General features: G+C 40.6%; 1 protein-coding gene across 2 annotated transcripts in view; it reads left to right on the top strand.

Moving 5' to 3' along the window:
* Positions 1-6,230: 6,230 nt before the first annotated feature.
* Positions 6,231-17,985, top strand: part of TBC1D30 (TBC1 domain family member 30) — an 82,017-nt gene continuing 70,262 nt past the window's right edge. Inside the window, exons 1-2 of one of the 2 annotated variants that reach the window (XM_082738296.1) lie at positions 6,231-6,879; positions 11,531-11,695. In XM_082738296.1, coding sequence (XP_082594422.1) covers positions 6,420-6,879; positions 11,531-11,695 — 625 coding nt within the window. In that variant the 5' untranslated portion in view covers positions 6,231-6,419. The remainder of the gene's footprint in view (positions 6,880-11,530; positions 11,696-17,985) is intronic. The other variant, XM_082738295.1, reaches the window with a different exon arrangement.

Here is a 17,985-nt window from a genome sequence, read left to right as displayed (position 1 = left end):
CCTGTAGCTTGTGGAGGGTGTGCAAGAAACCTCAAATGGCTTCTTCAAACTTTAATATAGTAATTGAAGGTGCCTGTATATTCATTCTATCACTGCATCTTCAGTTACAAGGAAAAATTAATTTAGTTGTTTTCATCATTAATAATTGGTTCATCTGGAGTTTCACATGAAAATGGTGTTATTTTCTATTTATAAGCTTGTGGATATTTGATCTCCCATGTTGCAGAAGTTTTCTGAAGTCTTTGGAGAATTCTAAACTCTAAATTCTAATAATTCAAATAATTCTCTGATTTGCTTTATTTCAGTGTTCATGTGTGTGCTTTTATCTTGTAATAATTTACTGACAAAGAGTATTGCCTGAAAGCCAGCAGTTCCCACTGTAGCTTTCAAAAGATTTGTGCAAATATCACAAAGCTGGGATTTGGGGAGCAGATGGAGACCCCCCACAACAGATCCCAGCACTGGTCTTGTGTAGAGCCCGTTTCTTTTCCTATTGCTGATGCCACCGCTGCTGCTTCTCCAGTGTTCTTTCTGCTGTTGCTGCCACCAGTCTGGGCTTTGGTCTTTTCCTGGCCATGGTGGGGCTTTGAGACTCCCTGACTTCCCTGAGGCATGAGCATGTGACAAGTGCTTCGGGCATGACTCCTGCTTACTGTACTCCTTGTCCTGGTTTATCTCTTCTGCTCTTGCACATGTCCCATTGGACTTTATTTTCAAAACACAAGTTCAAAGATAAAATTGTTAATAATTTCAAGTTGGTCACCACAAAGCATAAGCCAGGCATGGGGACCTTCTGAGAGTGAGGCTCTGTACAACTACAGGGTCCACATCTTGAAGTCCGTCTAGGTGCCAGGTCCCAACTGTGACACAAGTAACCCTCTTGCTTGGACCATATACTCGGCAGACCCAATGATATTTCAGGTGTCACTGATGAGAAAAGATGCGATGTGGGACAAGTCCCCATGGGAAAATTACAGTGCCAACCCTTAGGGTTTGGGAGCAGGGCCATGTTATCTACAGCAGGAATTATGCATCTTTTGAAAAATGGCTTCAAGTGTACCGAGTCCTGATAGAGATAGAACTCTTAGCCATGAGACACCAAGTGACCATGCATCATGAGTTGGGTCCTCTTGGACCTACCAAGTCAGAGTTCATCAGGATCAGCAGTAATTTTACATGTGATGAACTGTGACATTTGGAACCAAGCACAAATAAGATCAGAGGGCATAGGTAAGTGTGTGAAAAAGTAGCCCAAATTCCCATATCGCTCATCATGGTTACTGGGTGCCAAAGGGAGGAGGAGAAGGCCCAAGCTTGGTTTATGGGTAGAACAGCATAGTATATTGGCGCAGGTGTAAATGGATGGTGGGTTGCATTAAAGCTTCACTTAGGGATGGCCTTGTATGACAGTGGTGTGGGAAAACCATCCTAACAGGCATGGCTTTGGTTGATGCACCTGACCATCCAGTTTGTGAGATAAGGTAAGAGGTCTGAGGTTGGCCTATATATGCATTCATTGGTAGTGGTGAATGGCCTTGGCTGGCCCTGTCATGGGAGTGAAAGGAAAATGACTGGAAGATTGGAGATAGGGAGGTCTGAGGTAGAGGCAAAAGGATGGATATACAGGAACAGGCACAAAGTGTGAAGAACGTGGTGTGACGTATTTATGCTCACCAGAAAGCATTCACCATGGAAGAGGCACTAAACCGATTAGACAAAATAGCTTAGTTGGTTTAGGTTTGCCACTCTGCCTGGATGCTGGTGTGGTAGGAACCTCACTCTCAAAGAATGTAATGTGTACAAGTGGGATATCAGAAGTTTGGCTTCCAACTGATATAACTGAGCAACCACAATTTTTGACTATTACAAAGGAAGGGTGATATCCTGTCACTTTGAAATCTAGTGTCACAATAAAAGTATAGTCAGATCTCCAAAGTTCCTCTAAGCACTTAAATTTTATGGTTTAAATGTCATTCATCATTAACAGCCTTTGCTTATTGACCGTCTACTATGTATTACTATGTATTTCCCAAGGTCTATTTAAGGCTTGTTGGTTTTTAGAAGTACTAAAATCCTGTGTTTACCTGGCATCCCAACTTTTTGGATTGAAAAATACGAGTCCTCTTCATGTATAGTTATTAAACTGAGAACAGATTGTATTGCAGTCCAAGCATATAAATAAATTCTAATCAGCAAAAATAAAGAGCAGAAATGAGCTTTCATGAGCAGAAGCTGAAACATAGAAATGACCTTTTGAATTTCTCTTATGCTTGGGAATGAGTAATTCCTGAAGTATTAAAGTGAAAGGTTAAATAGATTTTAGAAATCAGCCATTCCAAGCATTATCAAGCCTTTCATTATAGCAGTTCAGTATTTATGTGTGTGTCTGAACATGCTGAAAAAAATTATCAAATTGTCAAAAATGTTGAGAGTCTTGTTAAGGTAGTTTTTTTTTTTTTTTTTTTTAAGATTTTATTTATTTGAGCGAGGAAGAGAAAGGGCACGAGAAGGGGCAGGATCAGAGGGAGGAGCAGACTCCCTGCTGAGTGGGGAGCCCAATGCCGTACTTGATCCCAGGACTCCAGGATCATGACCTGAACGGAAGGCAGATGCTTAACAGACTGAGTAACTCAGGCATCCAAGGTAGTTTTTGTTTTTGTTTTTAACAAGCTTTAATTTATTTTTTTGTTAGGTAGTTTTATTTATTTATTTATAAAGATTTTATGTGTTTATTCGGCGGGGGAGAGGGAGAAGCAGGCTCCCTGCTGAGCAAAGGGCCCATTGTGAAACTCAATCCCAGGAAGCTGGGATCATGACCTGAGCTTAAGGTAGCTGTTTAGCGGACTGAGCCACCCAGGCATCTCTTGTTAGGTAGTTTTAAATGATGGGTATCAGAAGGTTATTGACAAGACCCTGATACCTGTTTGGAAATAATTTAAATATTCATAGCCTGCAGCTTGTGCGCTAGAGTCACATAAATGGCAACCTGTAGGTTTTAGTAAGTTGCACTCAACTTAGAGATAGATGCTTCTTAGCTGCTTGTAAATATAATGCATCACTAGACCTTGTACCTGGTGTAAAATAATGAGTATAATTATTTAAATATTAAAACTCAGGTTCTAAACAAGTTGGAATACTGATTATTATCAGTAGCATAATTGGCCATAGTAAATTTAATTTTAACTATTATCTTTAATCATGATCGGTTTGAAATCATATTCTGTGAGACCAGTAGTTCTCTCCTATACCCAATTAATTGGCTTCAGTCGTTCAGGGAACTCACTTGGGCCCTCTAGTCACCAAGTAGCTGTAATGTAAGATCCAAAAATGGGCTGCTCTTTGCTAAGAGTACTTCTAAGATTCTTTTTAATGAGAATCACTTTTCATAGGAAAGCAGGTAGTTGGTTGGTCTTTTGTCTAGTTTGATGGGCTCACATCAGTGAACAAAATAGACAAAAATTCCTGCCTTACCGAGCTTACATTTTACTGGCAGAAGGTAGATAATAAATCAGTAGATGATATAGTATATCGGAGGGTGGAGTATATTACGGAAAAAAGAAAACAATGAGGGGGAATAAGGGAGGGTGGGAAGCCACAGTTTCAAATAAGGTGGTTAGACCCACTAAGAAGATGACGTTTAGGGCACCTGGGTGGCTCAGTGGGTTAAGCTGCTGCCTTCGGCTCAGGTCATGATCTCAGGGTTCTGGGATCGAGTCCCGCATCGGGCTCTCTGCTCAGCAGGGAGCCTGCTTCCTCCTCTCTCTCTCTCTCTCTCTGCCTGCCTCTCTGCCTACTTGTAATCTCTGTCTGTCAAAAAAAAAAAAAAAAAAAAAAAAAAAAAGAAGATGACGTTTAAGCAGAGACTTGACCCTGGTGAGGTAAGGTCATTTGCATACTGGAGGGATGATCATTCCAACATGTCCAAGGATCTTGAATCTGCTTTCCTTGTTATATTTTATTTTGACAGTTTCTTTTTATGTGATTTGATACTGATGGGAAATGAGAAATGATTTTTGAAGTTCTAGTTAATTTTGAAATGCTGATTGTCAATGATCTATTGTGTTTACTGGTCTCTTTCACCATCCCTTTCAGTTCACTTTTAATTTCTTCATGCATATGTCCCAACAGAGATACCCAGCATGAGGTGCTGAAAACTAGTAATCACATCTCTTACTGCATGGAGTTAGAGAATGGGCTGAGAAGTCAGATAAGAAGCAACCCAATTTCAGTGTTTCCCTTTATGCAAGTCCTGCTTGTTGCAAAGTTTGACATGTGAAGGAAGGCTCCCAGGATTCTAGTCAATGCTGGAAACAATAATTTAAAAAAAAAAAAAAAAAGCTCAAAAAAAAAACCAAAATAATTTTTTCTATTTCATACATTTTAAATTAAATGAATATAGTAGTAGTTAATATAGTTATAAAACCATAAAATAATATTTCTAAAATAACTTCAAATTCTGGATGCCTAAGGAAAAAGTTACTAACAGTTTGCTTTTCTTATAATAACTCCAATTTCAAAAAGGGTCCTATTGTTCTCACTCTGTTTACAAGTATTGTGGTGGTAGTGCCAAGAGACATCAGGTTTTTACCTGTAGGGTCAGGCTCTATTATGAAAATGCCTTGAAAAGTAAAAAGTGTGCTGAACAGACATACAGCACCACCATTGTTCACTAGGGGCATTGTGGATCTTTTTAGTAATACAGCAAATATTTAATAGTGCTAGGAGATAGACAAATACATACTCATCCGTAAGGAATATGTATTTATTCATAATGAAAACCAGACACTTAAAGATTTAAGAGAAGTTCACTTTATTCTTTGTGATGGGCAGTAATTCAGCCTCTCTGTGCCTCAGCTCTCTGAAAAGTGAGAATAAAATAGCACTTACCTTTGTAACTATGTATGGTGAGGGATGTTAACTAGGCTTGTCCTGGTGATCATCTGGAAATATACTGAAATACTGAAGTGTTATGTTGTGTACCTGAAATAAACTTAAAAAAAAAAAAGTTTTTATTTGAGAGTAAGTGAAGGAGAGAGAGTGCATGAACGGGGTTGGTGTTGTGGGGGGAGGGGCAGAGGCAGAGGGAGAAGCAGGCTCCCCACCAAACAGGGAGCCCAACTCCAGACTGGATTCCAGGGTCCTGTGATCCTGACCTGAGCTGAAGGCCCAAGAGAGTCATCCAGGTGTTCTGAAATTAACTTTTTTTTTTTTTTTTGGATAAAGATTATTTATTTGTTAGAGAGAGGGAGAGTGAGCACAAGCAGGGGGAGTGGCAGGAGGATGGAGAAGCAGGCTCCCCACTGAAGAAGGAGCCGCATCCCATCCACGGCTCCATAACAGGACGCTGGGATCATGACCTGAGCTGAAGGCAGACCCTTAACTGACTGAGCCACCCAGGCGCCCCTGAAGCTAACTTAATGTTACGTCAATTATACCTCAATAAAAAAAATACTATTTACCCACTTTATAGGGTTAACATGAGAACTAGGATAAATTGTGCAAAGAACGAACAGTTTCTGGCACACAAAAAGCGCTCAAAACTGAAAATTGTTATTAAATTCACAAAAATACAGTGGAGAGGCATCTCAGAGTTGAGATCTAATATAAAGATACATCTTTCAGGATATCACAAAAACTTTTGATTTTACTGTCAGAATTAGCCATGTCAATTTATTGGTTTGGTCATCTCATGGGCAGTTATTAAAAGCCTCATTCTGTTAGGTCCCATACCTGGGAATTAGTTGATCTTAATCTAGTACTTCACTTTTCACTGAAGGATAAAAGTTCACAGCGTTATTAAATCTCAAGTATATGCCAACTCTTCCAAAAGGTTATTGTCAGAAACTAAGAGCGCCTTGAAGGCGCCCAGATCAGGTGGGGAGGTGGGAAGGGCTGGGTATAGTGTCCGGACTATGCCAAGAAGGGAGCTCCTGGCCTCGGCCGACTGCGTGGTATTTAGAACTCTAGGCCTCATTTCGAGCTGGTGGCTGAATCGGATGCAGGAGTTGCCCTCTTTCTGACTTGAAATCAAGTGCTTAAAAGTGAAGGTGGCGGCGGCCAGAGCGTTCTACCCCCTCCAGCTAAAGGCTTCATCCTGGTGTGTTCTGGCCACATCCTCCTCCTTAACGCGGATCGGATAGCGCTCCCGGGCGAAGTGGGGCCTCACCTGCCGCAGGTGTCCCTAGGGAGTCCGGAGGCGTGGCCGCACCCCCACCCCGCCCCTCCAGGCCGGGAGCTGCGGGCCGCCGCTCGGGTCCCCGAAGCCGGGAGGTCAGGCGTCCCAGGGATTTGGGGCCCGCTGGCGCGGCGCCCGGCCGAGGGCACCCCAGGCGCCGAATAGGCCGCGCCTCCTCCCGGAACTGGCCCGCGCCGCAGGGCGGGAGGAGCGGCAGGAGCCCGGCTATCGCACGCCGCGGGCCATGGAGGTCCTTCCCGCAGGCGGGGGCCGGATGGGGCGCCCGGAGCCGGGGGCAGGGCCGGAGGACGCGGAGGAGGAAGCGGTTCCCGGAGTGCCCGGAGCCCCGTGCCTGCAAGGGACGCCGTCGGCGGAGCGGCTTCGGGGCTCTCGGGACTCCTGGGGGGCGGAGGAGGACCCGGAGTCCGGCGAGCCGCGGGACGGCCGGACCAGCCGCACGGCGTCCCTGGTGAGCGGGCTGCTCACCGAGCTGTACAGCTGCGCCGAGGAGGAGGAGGCGGTGGGCGCGGGCCGCGGGCCCGGGGGTCGCCAGCGGCGCCGCGACAGCCTGGACAGCTCGACGGAGGCTTCCGGCTCCGACGTGTTCCTGGGCGGCCGCGGCAGCGCCGGCGACTCGCGCGTGCTGCAGGAGCTGCAGGAGCGGCCGAGCCAGCGGCACCAGAGGCAGTACCTGCGGCAGAAAGGTGAGCGCCGGGGCCGGGGGCTTCGGGGGCTGCCTGGAGCCCCGCCCGCTGCGCCCGCCCGCGCCCCCGCGCTCACCTGGGCGCACCTGGCCGAGCCGCGGGGCGCTCAGTACGTTTGCGGCGTCTCCTCTGACCTGCTGCTAGTGCCCGCAGTGTTACCAATTCTAGACCAAACTTGGTTCTTACTGCCCCTCGACCCCCATTCCCTCTCGAGTTGTCCAGTGGAACCTTAGCGCCGGGTCACGTGTTCGTGGAGGCCCAAAGGGAGAGGCCGTCCACCTTCTGATTTCCCCAGAACAGCCGTGAGGACAGGTTTGGAGTTTCTGATACGTGTACCAGAAGTTACCTAGAGGGCGCCGGGAGAAGAGAGGTGACTCCTGTGGCTGATTTTTTCCCCCCTTCCCCTAATCCGCCCTACCCTGGCTACGCACTAGGATAGTGTTTCACTAGTGAGGCGGAATAACTCGATAATGCAGTTTCTAAGCAGAGCGAATGAATTCCATTTCTGCCCGCCTGTCTGGTTTCAGGAAGCTCACTAGGCGAATTCCGCCCCCCCCCCCCCCCGCCCCTACAGTGGAGGATTACTGGAGGGCCCCACTGTGTTGGCAGTATCACAGGATTTGACTGCTGGTGCCTTCAGTTGGAAAGGTCGACCTGAAAATGGCCTTCCTTTTGGTGGGTAGAGGCTAATTTGGTATTTCTTTTGTTACCAGACTCTGAGGCTCCACGGCCTGATTGAGATTTCTTCCCCCTGTCAACTGTGCGTAATAGTTTGCCTTTCAGGCACTAACACAGTTACTACACTGTCTTTTTTGTAGGTATACCAAGACTCCAATTTACAAAAGAAGTGGGATGTGGAAAACAGATGCTAAGTCACCATAACATTTCTTGAATTAATATCCTCGTGCTAAATTACCAGAAGAGGGTGGAAGGAGAGGATACTGTCGAATGGCCTCCTGTCTCCTGATTGTAGTTGGGGCTGGGGGTGGGGAAGGGGCTGAGGAGGAAAACACACAGCAGAAAAGGAATAAATCTGTTCGCTTTCTCAAATCTATGTAAACAGTTTTCAACTTCCTCTTGGCTTCCTAGCTTTTTTTTTTCTTTCCCATCTGATTGTTACAAATGGCTTCCACCTTCCTCCCTCTGCCTGGGACTTTGCCTGGAATAGGGCCATTTTATTTGATACAGTTATTTGGCTGTTCTGAGTGTCTGTTTATGCCAAGAGTTCCGCAGGGCAGTAGTTCTTTCAGAATCCAACAAAGTCAATTTTGAAGAATTATGATTTGGCTTTCTGTTTTTGCAAGGCTGTTTGCTTTTTCATTACTGAGCAAATTCTGGGGATTGGTAATTTCCTTTTGGAAGAGGAAATTTGGCAAACTAAATTATAAAGAAAAGGTAACAGTACAGCTTTGCATGTGGATTTCAAACCAGTGACCACTCTATTAATTCATAAGACCTCTAAGAGTCTGTTTTTTTTCCCAAGTCTCCAGTCTTCTTGCCTGGTTAGTTGCCTGCTAACCTTTTCTTTCCTTTAAATCAACCCTATTAGGATGAACAAAAGTGCCATATTCTAATGGTCTTACACACAGACACTCATTTATTGATGAACATCATTAGAATACTAAGAATAAAGAGCTGTGAAAACAGCTGCCTATATAAATAATTTTATAGTTTATTAGATTACTTGATATATTTTCAGGGTCAAAAAGTGTCCCTGCTAACCTAGTGCTCAGTAAGAATTTCATATAATGCAAATAGATAACCGGTGTGATAATTCAGTCTTCTATTAGGAATTTTGCTGGAGCACTGATCTAAAGATCTTTAACATGTGTGGGCCCTTTATTTATGTGCGATGTGATGACTTCTCAGGAAATCTTGGCTCTATTCTCAGCATTTTTATAAAGGTGGTGGACTTTGAGGTCAGAATGCTGGAATTCTGTTCATTACTGTTCATTACTGCCACTGTTCATTACTAGCTGTGTGACTTCGGACAAAATTTTTAACCTTTCTGTGTCTCATTTTCCTCACTTACAAGTGGAGATAATAATGACACCTAACCGGAGAGAAGGCTGTGGTGATAATTACATAAGTTAATGTGTGTAAAATACTCAACAAATGTTAGATATGATTTTTATTATTATCGTATATACCAGAATGCCTTAGAGAGGAGGTCATCCACAGCTTGTCAGTTGGTGGTCTCACTTTTACTCATTTATTTAACACTCATTTAACAGCAAAAGTGTCTGATGTGGTAGAACATACAAAGATAAAAGAGAGCTTCCTTCTGTCTTCAGGATGCTTATGTATCAGCAGATATTACTGTAGAAATTTCTAAACTCACTCTGGAGATTTTTTCCTCCTTTGGACAATACATGTAATTCAGAGAGTCACAGAGCTGTAGGTACCTTAAGAGTCACTAAAAATGATCGTTTGTTGGAAGAAATCTATAATGTAAATTCAAGAAGATGATATTCCTACCCTTTTTCTTTATGGAAGGAAAAATTTTAAACATTGATAGAAAGACTCTTTGTTCAATGGAAAGAATCTAGGAACTTGATCTAAGAGCTCTCTGGTCTCTTGTAGCTTGTTTCCATTTTTAATTGTCCTTAGAGCACAAAAAATATCATTTAACCTAAATATGCTCTTACTTCCCACTAGATACCACCATGTTAAACTCAAGGTAAGAGAAATAACCGGCCTTTGTTCTCTTCCCTTATTCTTATTTTAGTGTTATTTATATTGATGTTATATTTATATTTATATTTATATTTATATTGATGTTTATAAAGACTATTCACATTAGTCTCTTAGAATGATCTTGTATGCTAAGCATTAGACATTAGTCTCTCCGAATAATCTTGTATGCTAAGCAGAATGTGAGACTCAGAGCACTACCTTGCCTAAGATCAAAAAGGTAGTTGCTTGATCCAAAGGGAGTTCTTTTTAAGATCAAATGCATTTTCCATGTTGTAGTCAAATAAGACTGCTGTTAAAGGACCCCCTTGTACTTCTGTTTTACAGACCCCCAAAGTTCATTTTCTTTGACCTCTAAAATTTATTTATTTTTACTTTTGAACACTTCCTTTGTTCTCTTCTGGTCCTCACTAGTTTCTCCAAATCCCTTTAAAAATGAATGGATCCAAATCTCACACAGGACCTTTAATGAGAGCCTAGCTAATGCCAAGCTGAGTGGAAGCTTCTTGCCTGACTGGCAGTCACACTATAGTGACTAATGATAATATCAAGTGACAAACAGGGGCGTCTGGGTGGCTCAGTCAATTAAGCATCTGCCTTTGGTTCAGGTCCTGATCCCAGGGTCTTGGGATCTAGCCCTAGTGTCCCTGCTGAGCAGGGAGCCTGCTTCTTCCTCTGCCCGCTACCCCCATTTGTGCTCTTTTTGTCTGTCTCTCTATCAAATAAAAAATAAGTTCTTTAAAAGAAAAAGTGTGACAAACAGAACTCCCAATAGTAATGATTATTCATATAAAGATTGTCAATAGTTCTGATCCCCAAATCTTTTTTCACTTGTGGAAAGACAGCTTTTGTTAATATTAATTTTATGAACGTGGAATTATCCTTACTTTATCCATTGAAAGGAAATGTATTTTCTCTCATATTTGAAAAATTGCTGAGTTTCTAATATGTTGTACCTAATAGTCAAGCTACTGGAAGATTGTATATTTAAAACAAAACCAATATTGCTATATTCATCTACGTTAAAAAAATGTGGTTCTATTATTTACTTTTTTAACTGATCGTGTACAAACATGTAAGTGGTTTTAAAAACATTTGTTATCAGCTAATTAGGTTTATCATTGATGTGATAGCCCCAAAAGGATTCTTTTTATTTTTTAAAAGATTTTATTTATTTATTTGATAGACAGAGATCACAAGTAGGTAGAGAGGCAGGCAGAGAGAGAGGCAGAAGCAGGCGTCCTGCTGAGCAGAGAGCCCGATGCTGGGCTCGATTCCAGGACCCTGGGACCATGACCTGAGCTGAAAGCAGAGACTTTAACCCATTGAGCCACCCAGGCGCCCCCCCAAAAGATTCTTATAAGCTTACCATCTGAGCTGAACTTTAATGATACAAAATATACATGCCAATTTTCAGGCAAGGAAAGGTAAACCAGAGCTAAATATGACAAGAGACTTTGCTTACATGTTGCAAGTAGTCTCAGGGATAAAATTTACCTTACAGTATTTGTTTCAGTGACAGGGCAGGAAATGAGTGAGTGACTTATTTGATCAGAATATCTCAGCTGGGTGCACCTGCATAGCTCAGTGGATTAACTGTATGCTTTTGGCTCAGGCTGTGATCTCAGGGTGGTGGGATCGAGCCCCCTCATTGAGCTCCCTCTTAAGAGAGTCTGCTTCTTCCTCGCCCTCTGCACACCCCCCCCCCACCGTCCCGCCCCGCCCCTGCTCCTGCTTTCTCTTTCTCTGTCTCAAATAAATAAAATCTTAAAAAACAAATAAAAAGAATATCTTAGCTGAATACATACATGTAATCCTGGGTGAGAGAACCCAGAATTACCTGGTTTAAATGAGTGTTCTAGGTGTTTATCCTATGATTAGCATTACATTGGAATTTGTGTCCCTCTCTGGGTATTTATTTTTTTTCCTTTTTCTCTTTCTTTTTCTTTACTGATAGACACTAATGAACTGAAGACAATCCTTCAAGAGCTAAAGTACAGAATTGGCATTCAGTCGGCAAAGTTACTTCGGCAGCTGAAGCAAAAAGACAGGCTTCTGCACAAAGTACAGAGAAACTGCGACATTGTGACTGCATGCTTGCAGGCTGTGTCCCAGAAGCGAAGTAAGTGCAGGAGTGCGGGTCAGGTTTTTGGCCACATGTGTCTGGAATGTTAGTGGAGTTGAGCAGTGGTCGTGTTTTTGGCTATATTGCAAAGCTTTAAATGGAAGCTTATGGCACTGCAACTAAGAACTATGAACAGTTCAGTTTCCTAGTTTTTTGGTTGCAATGTATAGTACATGTCTGATGTTACAAACTTAGTTTTACTATTTTGGGTTTGAAGTAGTACTTCATTTTGACAGTAGTTTTTACCTGATGCTAAATAATGACTGAAATATTTATTTTTAGAATTGCATCAAATAGACACAACCTAAAAGACATATCTTTGTTCTCTTATGCTTTGTCACTCTAATAAGTGCATTAAGAATTGACTTAAGAGAAGGACACTTTTGTAACAGGATCTTACAACTTGCTTTGAAATCTAAAAAGGACAAAATATTTTAACAAATTAAATCCGTCTCATGAGTCATCCATTCATAGCTAAGAACTGCATGGTTTGTTAATTGAGTTAAAAATGTTAAATCACTGATCCATGTTTAATACTATATATAAGAGCTTGTGAATTAATTTTTTAAATTCTCCCTGCAGTAGTTTTAGTTTTATTCTGCTAACATGTCCTCATTTTTTTTTTTTATTCTTTATTAACATGCAGCATGGCAGAACAGTGTGTTCAGGTATGGCAAATAGAGACACCAATGATGTTTTGATAAAAATGCGTGTGAGAGCTTTTCAAGTGCACATGATAGTTAGTTGCCTTACTTTGTTCCTTTACCCTGTCACATTTTATTTATTTATTTATTTTAAAGATTTTATTTATTTATTTGACAGAGAGAGATTACAAGTAGGCAGAGAGGCAGGCAGAGAGAGAGAGGAGGAAGCAGGCTCCCTGTTGAGCAGAGAGCCCGATGCGGGACTCGATCCCGGGACCCTGAGATCATGACCTGAGCCGAAGGCAGCGGCTTAACCCACTAAGCCACCCAGGCGCCCCTACCCTGTCACATTTTAGAAAGTGATACCTTTTACAGTTTTTTAAAATTCCAAATTAAGATATGTCTGTTTTCATAAAGCAATTTTCAGGGCTTGATTAGTTTCAGATAATAAAATTAATGGCTTAAATGCCATTCTTCTGTTCATTATTAAAAATAAATACCACATTTTCTTCCTCTTGTTTTATTATATTACTGTTTGTTATCCCCAAATTATTATTCTTGCTGTTTACTAAACAAGGTTTCAATCTAATGTATATCAAACAGGATGTTGCTTAAATATCATGATGATATAATGGTCCATTGGGAAAGGGGGGGAGAAGGTCATTGAATAGACTGGTTTTGAATAAGGTTTTCTCCAGAGCCAGGCACTTGTCTGACATAGCTAGAGAAGGAGAATACAGATGGAGATACACATACGCATCTGCATATATTTATATATGTCTATCTACAAAAAGAGTGTGTTGTCGGTATTGGATATTTTTCCATGGATTCTGATTCCCAAGTGTCGAGTAAAAATGCTATTATTTTGCCCTTTTATTTTGAAATACCTTGATTTTTCTTTATTTCAACTGTGTTTTCATCTACCCATTATTATCTTTTTTACCAGAACTTAAAAGCACAAAGTGGTAAATGCATGGAGTTTGGGTGTATGGGAGAGTCTAAGGGTGCATGGGACCAGTATAAGGAGATGGAGAGGAATGGCTGGCTGGCACGGGATCAGGGGTTGATAAGTACCAGGGGCTGATAATCGTTTAGGGTCTAAATTTACTTGACTGATAAAAGGAATGGCATTTGTGTCTTTTCAGAAAAATGTGTTCACAAGCACCTAATTCAATTTGCGAATTTGTGAATGCAGCCTTCCTATGTATTTTAGAGTTTGTCTCTTTAAAACCAGCCACAGTTTTGTATTTCAGAGAAAATGGGATGAATGCCTCTTAACCTCGGGAATTCAATTATCACCTTGGCAATAAGACTTAACTAAATGGAACAGAATTTTTTTTTTGTTGAATTAAGAAAGGACAATGGATCAGAATTATCATTCTCATCATACATTATATTATGACGTAGACATTACTCAGAATTTGACTGAATGGTTATTTCTCCAGAGGTTAGATGTTTTGGGACTCAATGTCTGATTCCCATAGATACATTTGCTTAGAATTCTAAAGAATTTAGATTTCACTATTTTACACTGAATAACTGAGCTTTCATTTTAGTAGTGATGGGCAGTGATGCATTTAAATACAACAAGCATGTTGACTTCTTGGTATTTCACATACAAAAGTCCAGATAAACCCCCTTTCCCCTGCTCTATATGGACCCAGTGCTTATAATGCTTTCCATAAGTGATGCTCCTCCTTCTATAACATGTTGTAATATAAAACTGTTTTAATCTTTGATATTAAAATGGGTCATTTCCTGTTGATACACCAAAGGGGATATGATGATTTCCTAAGTAAGTGTGGATAATGAACCAAAATGACCAGATCGTTTTTATTTTGAACATGTATGATATAACTGCCTGGATATTTTGGTTTCCTACACCAAGGTTTATGGTAGAATCCCTTTCTTTCTTTCTTTCTTTTTTAAAGATTTTATTTATTTGAGAGAGAGGATGAGAGAGAGAGCATGAGAGGAGAGAGGTCAGTGGGAGAAGCAGACTCCCTGCCAAGCAGGGAGCTGATGCGGGACCTGATCCCAGGACTCCAGGATCATGACCTGAGCCGAAGGCAGTTGCTTTACCAATTGAGCCACCCAAGCGCCCCAGAATCCCTTTATTTCAAAACAGGGGTGGGAATAAGAAGAGCAGGATCACTGTATGCCTTGTGAAATGCAAATTTTTCCCTATAGTTAACTGTCTATCTAAGGATAACAATGGTATAACCAATTTAATATTAATAATAACATTAATGATAAGAATAGAAGCAGCTGTCACTGTTCATTAAGTACACGGCTGTGTGTGCGGGGAGATCTACTTCATGGCTTCAAGACAGTGAGAAGAATAAGATAAATATTTGGCCTGGAGTTAAGATTTTTAAGTGATTTGCTTTCCTTATGATTTAACTACTTTTTCCCCTGAAGGCAGAAGGAAGGTCCTCTTAATTATCAGCATTTCCTAATATTACAATTTTCTGCATCAGTGTAGTAAATATTTAAGTTATTGATGCTGGTTGAGTTTGTGAAATGGTGGTCTAATTCAAGTGATAAAATCTAGCTGTCATCGGAAAACTGTGATAAGAGAAAAGGGTGGAAAAAATGTGAACATTCATGGAAGTATTGTCTTTATTTTAACCTTGTCTATAAGTACAGGAATTTTAAAAGCTTACAGCCCTATTTGATTGATGAATTTACCCCAACATCTTGGTAAGAATGTGATTAAGGCTTGCTCTCTTTCATAAATGCCTGGTGGTCACTGATACTTGTCAAAGAGTTAGTGGTCTTTGTTCTTTTCCTATGGTTGTCTTCCCTAACACAGTACCTTGTTTTCTGTGGCAGGAGAAGGAATTTGTGTGGCTGAGTTTGGTGGCACTGACATTCAACATTTTCCGCAAAGAAACAATTCTCTGTGTTTTTAAAAACAAGTTATAAAAGTAAATGAACTTAAAAAGAAAAAGTGAATGCACTCAACTAGTCATCTCACTCCTAGAGAACTGAAGTTATATGTCTCCATGAAAAGTTGTACATGAATGTTCATAGCGGCATTATTCATAATAGCCCCAAAGTGAAAACAACTCACATGCCTATCAGTGGATGAATGGGTTAATGAGAGAGGTATATCCATATAATGGAAGAGTCTTGTCATAAACCAGGAATGAAGTACTGATTCATGTTACAAGATGGATGACCCTTGAATGCATTTTACTAAGTGAAAGAAGTAAGACACAGAAGCCCATGTTTTGTATGCTTCTATTTGGAATGTCCAGGAGAGGTAAATTCATAGAAATAGGAAGTTGATTCCTGGTTGTCATGGTTTTTTACTAGGATGATGAGAATGTTCTGTAATTAGGTGATGGTGATGGTTACACAACTTGTGACTATACTAGAAATTGCTAAATTATACAGTTTAAAGGGGTGAATTTTCTGGTGGTGTTTAAATTATATCTCAATACAAAGTGTTAAAACTATAAAACACTATGGAAACTTTGGAAAATACAAAATTACAAAGAAGAGAAAAATCATTTTCTAAAGACAGTCTTTTCATAGTTCCAAATATTCAAGTTTTTTTTTTAAGATTTATTTTATTTTGAGAGAGAAAGAGAAAGAGAGGAAGCTTGAGCAGGAGGGATGGTTAGAGAGAGAGGGAGACAAGCAGACTTTCCACTGATGTGAGGCTTGATCCCAAGACCGTGAGATTGTGACCTGAGCCAAAATCAAGGGTTGGATGCTTTAACTGCCTGAGCCATCCAGGTACCCTCAAGTCGTTTTTTATACAAAGTTTTTCCAAAGCCAGTGTATTAAAGAACATTTTTGTATCCGTTTTTTTTTTGCCATTGACATAAATTATTCATAAATACAGTTTTCAATGATTAATAGATTTTCAATCTATTTTAATCTATATTAATAGATTAAAGATTTTCAATCTATTTTTTTTGTTGTTGTTATAACATTATAATAGTGAAGAATCTTCTTTAATTCATGAGTACAGAAACACAACTTAAACTGATTTAAGGGAAAAAGGAAATTGATTGGCTTACATAATTAAAATTCCAGGGTTGTAGCTTCGGGGGTAACTAAATCAGATACAGCTGTTCAAATATATTTTTTTAAAATTTTATTTATTTATTTGACAGATCACAAGTAGGCAGAGAGGCAGGCAGGGAGAGAGGGGGAAGCAGGCTCCATGCTGAGCAGAGAGGCTGATGTAGGTCTTGATCCCAGGACCCTGGGATCATGACCTGAGCCGAAGGCAGAGGCTTTAACCCATTGAGCCACCCAGGTGCCCCTCAAATGTTTTTTTTTAAGACTGATCTCTTAGCTGTGCTTTCCTGTACACTGGATAACACCAAAATGGCCAATAGAGCAGCTTCTATTAAGCAACCTTACCTCAAAGAACAGATCTCTTTATCCATAGTTCCAGAAAGTTCCATAATTCACTTTCCTTGACCTAGTTGGGCCACCTGTTCACTAAAAATCAATAACTATTTATGTGTTGTAAGAAGGTGGTCAAGTGATAAGTGCTATAGGAAATTAAAAAAAAAATGGTAAAGACAGATTTGGAGTGGCTAACAATTGGTACTGGTGTTGCCAGTCTTTTAAATTTTAACTATTCTAGTGAGTGTTTGTTTAATGGCTGTGTGATTTTTAGTTTCATTTTGCTGATTACTTATGTGGTTCAGCATCTCTTCATATATTTATTGACTATGTGTCTCCCAAGAAAAGGATTGTCAACTTTTTCTTATAGAGTTTTTAAAGTGTTCTAGATATGATGTTATTTATTTTGGAGAGAGAGAGTGCAAGCCAGTGGAGGAGCAGGGGGTGAGGGAGAGAATCTGAAGTAGGCTCCCTGCTGAGTGTGGAACCGAGCGTGGGGCTTGATCCCAGGGCCCTGAGCTCATGACCTGAGCCCGAAACCAAGAGTCAGGTGCTCAACCAACTGAGCCAGCCAGGGACCCCAAGATCTTTTACCTCTTTGCTTAGGGTTTATTCTTAGGCATCTTATGGTTTTTGGCATATTTTATAGTTTTCTATATAGAGGTCTCACATATCTTTTTTTTTTTTTTAAGATTTTATTTATTTATTTGACAGAGAGAGATTACAAGTAGGCAGAGAGGCAGGCAGAGAGAGAGAGAGGAGGAAGCAGGCTCCCCGCTGAGCAGAGAGCCTGATGCGGGACTCGATCCCAGGACCCTGAGATCATGACCTGAGCCGAAGGCAGCGGCTTAACCCACTGAGCCACCCAGGCGCCCTCACATATCTTTTACTAGATTTATTCTTAGGTAGTTGAGGTTGCTTGCTGTTTTAAATTGGTATGTTTTAAAGAATGCTTTTTTTATTTGTTTCTGATACATAGAAATATGATTGTTCTCTGCATATTGACCTTATATCCAATACTCTTACTTTTTAAATTGTTGATTCTACTTATTTATAAATTCTTTTGTGTTTTATGTTTTTTGAATTTTTATTTCATTGTTTTTTAAAGATTTTTTTAAGGGGGGGAAGGGCAGAGGGAGAGGGAGAAACAGAATCTTTTTATTTTTATTTTTATTTTTCATATCCTTGAATCTATATTTATTCCAAGATGGCATTTTTCAAACAGCTTTGGTTATATATTTTTTTAAAATTTTATTAACATATAAAGTATTA

This window comes from Mustela nivalis (genome assembly GCF_964662115.1).
Source record: "Mustela nivalis genome assembly, chromosome: 7".
Classification (NCBI taxonomy): domain Eukaryota; kingdom Metazoa; phylum Chordata; class Mammalia; order Carnivora; family Mustelidae; genus Mustela; species Mustela nivalis.
The sequence above is the reverse complement of the archived record's forward strand: the minus strand, read 5'-3'. Positions and strand labels throughout refer to the sequence as shown.